This window comes from Myotis nattereri (genome assembly GCF_964212035.1).
Source record: "Myotis nattereri genome assembly, chromosome: 5".
Classification (NCBI taxonomy): domain Eukaryota; kingdom Metazoa; phylum Chordata; class Mammalia; order Chiroptera; family Vespertilionidae; genus Myotis; species Myotis nattereri.
Genome location: NC_138080.1, coordinates 79,472,160 through 79,478,159, shown reverse-complemented (window position 1 = coordinate 79,478,159; position 6,000 = coordinate 79,472,160). Strand labels below are relative to the sequence as shown.

General features: G+C 52.9%; 1 protein-coding gene across 1 annotated transcript in view; it reads left to right on the top strand.

The window, feature by feature from the left end:
* Positions 1–1,287: 1,287 nt before the first annotated feature.
* The window catches only part of SPOCK1 (SPARC (osteonectin), cwcv and kazal like domains proteoglycan 1), a 496,575-nt gene continuing 491,862 nt past the window's right edge, over positions 1,288–6,000 (top strand). Inside the window, exons 1-2 of the mRNA XM_081090748.1 lie at positions 1,288–1,449; positions 2,039–2,218. Coding sequence (XP_080946874.1) covers positions 2,039–2,218 — 180 coding nt within the window. The 5' untranslated portion in view covers positions 1,288–1,449. The remainder of the gene's footprint in view (positions 1,450–2,038; positions 2,219–6,000) is intronic.

The window sequence follows — 6,000 nt, the reverse complement described above, 5'->3', positions numbered from 1 at the left end:
ATTGATGAAGCCTGTGCTGAGGGTGGGGGTGGACAGTGGCCCGGCAGAAGTGAGCACCAGTGTTGTAGGGCGTCCACCTCCACTCAGGTCTACACCAAGGCCAGCCTGTCAGGGAAGGAGGAGGGAGTGGCATGAGAGGCAGCAGCAGAGGCAGGCAGGGGCCAAGGGTGCAGGGCACTGGGTCTTTATCAGGAGAGCAAGACGAAGAGCATTAAGTGTGTGCTGAGGGGAGAGGGATGAGTGTGTCAGATTTGTTCTAAAAGAGCCCTCAGGTGTCTATGGAATGGGGTGTGGTTGTACACGAGAAAGACAGCAAGTGTCACTTGTATGCAGACAGGGGCACTGCATGAATTCCCTTCCAGCCCTATTTAAAAATATGTTTTTATTGATTTCCAAGAGGAAGGGAGAAGGAGAGAGAGAAACCGCAATGATGTGAGAGAATCACGATTGGCTGCCTCCTGCAGGCCCCACATTGGGATTGAGCTTGCAAGTTGGGCATGTGCCGGAATCGAACCGTGACCTCCTGGTTCACAGGTTGACACTCAACCACTGAGCCATGCCGGCCGGGCCCTTCCAGCCATTGGACCAGGCATGGCTGAGGATTTGGAAAGTGACTGGGGGATGAACCGCATGGGCAGCCTCCTGCTGTGTGTCCTACCTCTGGAGCCTGGTCTAGTTTTCCTCTTTCCCGCCCTTCCCTTAGGAAGACCCAACAGGCCAGTTCAGCAGATAAGGACTCCAGTGCAGGTAAACCCACCAGGCCAATTTGGGGACAAGGATGTAGAAATGATGGAAATGGAGGCCAGAGGGCTGTCTTAAGGGACTGGACAGCAGTGAGCATGGCATGGGGCCTGGAGTGCAGAGACCCGGTGGGTGCAGGACCTGGGATGGGCAGCGCAGAAATTCACTCACCTCAGGGAGACCCACCTGAAGAATGCTGATTCTGCAAGTTTGGGGAGTGCGCCTGGAATCCCTATTTTAAGGAGCCCCATCCTCTCCCCCCCAAGGCGATTCTAACTTGGGCAGCCCGGCGACCTTCCTTTTGAGAATGCCTCAGTGCTGGTTGGCTTCTGGGCCTTGCATCCTCAACCCGCTCCGCTGTCTCTCACCAGCTTGGGCCTGAAAGTTTGTTTCAGTCCTGCATTAAGGATGTGGATAACCACATTCCAGGCCCGGGTTGGGGGGCTGCCGGTCCTGCTGTACAGCAACGTGCGGCCGCCAGGGGGCGCCAGAGGCCTCGGCTCGTGCGCTCGGGCTCCTCCGCCAGTGGGCGCCGCGCCCGAGCGAGCGGAGAGCAGCGGAGCCAGAGCGCTGCGGGCTCACAAAGCGCCGGACTGTGCGGCGGCGGCGGCGGCGGCAGGAGCGCAGGAGCGAGGCCAGAGCTTCCCCCGCGACCGCGCCACCGGAGCTCCGGCGACTCCGACGCGGGGACCCGGGCCAGCCCCCAAGGTACGTGCCCGCCAAACCCCGCGCCCCAACTTGGCGTAGTTGGGACTCCCCGCGACCACCTAGGGCTGGCAGGGTCGGGGGCCTGGGGTGTCTCCGCGCACCCCTCTGGCCGAGGCGGCAGGGTGGGCAAGGAGAGAGCCTCCCAGCCGCGGGTACTCCCCTGCCCCCCATGCTGCCCGAGCCTGGATGCTGCTCGGAGCCCGGCTGCCCCCCTCTATCAGCTCTGGGAGCCGTCCGCGGGAGGCGGCGTGCGGTGCCAGGGCTCCCGGTTTGTGGAGGGCACTGGAGCCTCCGTCTGAGAGTAGCGGGGTCCGGGGCACCCAGAGAACGGCTGGCAGGGCTCCCCTGTAGTTTGACAGCAGCCCCTAATCTGTGACGCAGCCTCTTCATTGATAACTGAGCCCCCCCCCCCCCATTCCCGAGAGGGGTCCCCGGGTCTCTAGATCCTCGACAGGCGCCCGGGGTGGGCGAGAGTTGGCCCCTGGCCCGCCGGGAGACCCCCGCCCTGTCGCTGGGGCCGGCGGCGGCGCCCAGTCCTCGGGGCGGCGGGGTGCGCGGCCCGCTCACCGCCCCGCGCCCTGCCCCGCAGATGCCAGCGATCGCGGTGCTCGCGGCGGCCGCCGCGTGGTGCTTCCTCCAGGTCCAGAGCCGGCGCCTGGAAGCGCTCGCGGGGCGCGCGGGCCCCAACGGCAATTTCCTGGACAACGACCAGTGGCTGAGCACCGTCTCCCAGTACGACCGCGACAAGTACTGGAACCGCTTTCGAGACGTGAGTACCGGGGGCGGGAGCCTCCGCGAGGGGCCCGAGGCGGGCGGGGGGCTGCGCAGGCCTCCAGGGCAGCTGGCGGGTCCTGGCTCCGGGGCTGTCTTGCCCGAGAAGAACTTTGAAGGGGAACTTGGAAGGCCTGCGCCTCTTGGCCCGTTACCTGTAGTCCAGGTGTGTGTATTTGTAGGACGGGTGGAGGCGACTCCACTGAGCGTGGAATGAACCCTGAGCAGCTGCAGAGAGAGAGGCTCCCGCAGAGTCTGAATCCTCCTTAGGTGGATGGCTGGCTGTGCCCAGCCCCACAGAGAACCTCTTGGGCAGCCGTGATTGGACCTTTCCTAGGGTGTGCTGCAGGGGTTAGGTTTGGGGGTGAGCCCAGCTTATTGGTTAGGGAGCCAGGTGTTCCAGGTGCTCCAGATTTTTGGAGGGACATGGCAGTGGGCTGGATGAAATGGTGGTGTTGACCTTTGGCATCTTTAGGGGAAGGGGAAGGGGCAGGGAGCAGGGAGCTCATGGAGTTGGTCCCCTGCCCTGAAGAGGAGACTGGGTGGCAGGATTGCGCCTCTGGGGAGCCCTGAGGGGAGGAAGTTATTCCTGGGCACCCAGAGCACATCTGCTGTCTGTTTCTGCCCCCAAGTCTGGCTGCTGCTCCCCAGGTAAGCCCCAGCGGATGGAGGGGCAAGAGGCGCCTGGTACAGCCTTTCTGGCAGATGGCATCCCTCTGTGCCGTGGGAGCTGCTGCCAGCTCTTTCCTAGGTGGATGACTAGGAAGAAGGTTTATGATATGTACCATTGGGAATGCCTGCCACTGAGAGACTCCTAGCCCAGAGCCTCTTCTCATGGATGGGCACAGGGCTCTGGGAGGTGGGAGATGGGTGGGAGTCACCCTCTTTGACTGGATTGCCCTCAGCCCCATTCTGGGTAACCCCATCCCTTGCAGGGGGAGAGTCTGAGGATTCCACTGAATCCGGATGGTTTCTTGTACTTTCCAAAGAGCATCTCTCCAGGTCACATTCCAGAGGAACAGGTGTGCCCATAGCCCTGCGTGGGGGCTTAGTTCCCTCCTTTCTGTGGGCTGCTTCTCGTTGAAAGGTGCTTTCAGACACTTTTCATAAGCCTCCACAGTTTATTGGGGTGGGGTCTTAGTTTTGCAGCAGATATTCTTCCTGCTCCTCTCACCTGCCATTCTTACCCCCTGTTCCTGCCCTGTAAACCATCTTCAATCCCTTCCGTTCAGCTCTGAGGAGCCTTGGACTGACTACCTGTGCCCGTGGCTGAGAAAGATGCCCAAATTGCCCAAAAGATGCCCCAAAGGAGTCTCCGTTCATGGGCTCACATAGAGTAGAAATCATTTTTGTTTGTTTTAGAGAGCAGCGAGGAATAGAGCAGTTGCTTAACTCTGCTCACGATGGGAGAATTGGGCCAGGTGTCCCTTTGCAGGTGGCGTGGTTTGCGGGGCAGCTGGGTCACATTGAGGGGGATTGTGGTCTTAGAGATGTGGAACTGTTCACTGAGCTTCCGTGCCTGTTCAAGGTTTTCTCGTGTCAGTGTGCCATAAGCACGGCATTATTCTTATTTCCCATTTGTCCTTAAATTTTTGAAATTGGACTTTTCTCCATTTCCCATCTTTCTTGAAAATGGTGATATTTTTTATCCTTGGATCAGGTGTTTTCCAAACCTGACTTACCATGCCACTCACCTGGGTGCTTGTTAAATTACAGCACCCAGCTTCTTCCCTGAGGTTCTCACCCCCCATTTCTGGGATGAGTGCTGGAAATCTATATTTTAAACAAGCATTCTTATGATGTTTAGGAACTACTGCTTTAAATGCTGAAAAAATGTACAAAGTGTAACAAAAAGAGAAAAGCTTCTCTGTTCAAATGTGCTGCTTTTTTGTTTCTGGAGTAATTTTAGTTGTAAAACTAATATTTTAAGCAGCATATATTCTTTTTTTAAAAAACATCTTTATCGTTAAAAGTATTACATATGTCCCCTTTTCTCCCCATTGACCTCTCTCATCCTGCCCCCTCCCCCTCAGCCCAGGCCTTCACCCCCCCATTGTCTGTGTCCATTGGTTATGCTTATATGCATGCAATTTCATTGGTTGATCTCCCCTGCCTTCCCTCTGAGGTTTGACAGTCTGTTTGATGCTTCTGTCTTTGGATCTATTTTTGTTCATCTGTTTATGTTGTTCATTATATTCCCCAAATGAGCAGGATCATGTGATACTTATCTTTCTCTGACTGGCTTATTTTGCTAGCATAATGCTCTCCAGGTCCATCCATAATGTTGCAAATGGTAAGAATTCCTTCTTTTTTACAGCAGCGTAGTATTCCATTGTGTAGATGTACCACAGGTTTTTAATCTACTTGTCTGCTGATGGGCACTTAGGCTGTTTCCAAATCTTAGCTATTATAAATTATGCTGCTATGAACATAGGGGTGCACATGTTCTTTCTGATTGGTGTTTCTGATTTCTTGAGATATATTCCTAGAAGTGGAATCACTGGATCAATTGGGAGCTCTATTTTTAATTTTTTGAAGAAACTCCATACTGTTTTCCACTGAGGCTGTACCAGTCTGCATTACCATCAACAGTGTACGAGGGTTCCCTTTTCTCCACATCTTTGCCAGCACTTGTTCGTCGATTTGTTGATGATAGCCATCTGATAGGTGTGAGGTGGTACCTCATTGTCGTTTTGATTTGCATCTCTTGGATGATTAGTGACTTCGAACATTTTTTCATATGCTTCTTGGCCTTCTGTATGTCCATTTTGGAGAAGTGTGTATTTAGGTCCTAGCCCATTTTTTAATTGAATTGTTTATCTTTCTTTTGTTAAGTTGCACAAGTTCTCTATAAATGGAGATTAACCCCTTATCGGATGTATCATTGGCAAATATGTTCTCCCATGCAGTGGGCTTTCTTGTTGTTTTGCTGATGGTTTCTTTTGCTGTGCAGAAGCTTTTTATTTTGATGTAGTCCCATTTGTTTATTTTCTCCTTAGTTTCCATTGTCCTAGGAGCTGTATTGGTAAACAGATGTCTGATATTGCAGTATATATTCTTTTTAAATGATAATTTAATCCATAGGAACATTAAAAACATCTAAAAATGTTTAGAAATCCCAAACACCTTCAATTACAATCATTTTATATGCTTTATGGGGTTCTCTGATGCTAGCCATGGAACAGACATAATTTAAGGCCATTAACCTCTTTAAAGTGTTGTGAAACTCAAACTAGATAATCTTTTAGGCCAAGTGCAGGTGTCTTCATGTGGGTCATTTACTTGGAATATCCACAAAGCATCAGTCCCTGGGACCAGGGAGTAAAAGCTTGCTTTCTATGGAAACCAGCTGTTCAGTGGACAACAGACAAAGCCCCAGCTAGGGCAGTTGCTCAGCCAGTCTGATAGTTTTCACTGAGCCAGGCCTTGCTAGAGGTTGACAAAACTCAACTTCTCTGCTGTTGTTTTGTTGAATCTACCAATGACATGGAACAACTGCCCCGAGATTATTGTTAGGATGCTTGTCAGTTTTTGAACGTCATTGTAAAAGGAAACTTTTTGCCTTTCCTGAGACTCATCACTTTTCTGCACTTGGCGGAGAGATATTGGGAAGTAATTTTTGAACTTGTGAAACTGAAAAGTGAAGGCTCCCTTTCGAGAGCTGATGATGCCCATTGGTGTTATTGGGCTAATTCGGAAATAGAAATGATGGTGTCTGTGTGCTCCATGCTCCCCAGCCTGTAATGTGTGCTGTGACATTGTCAGAGATGTCCTGGTAGC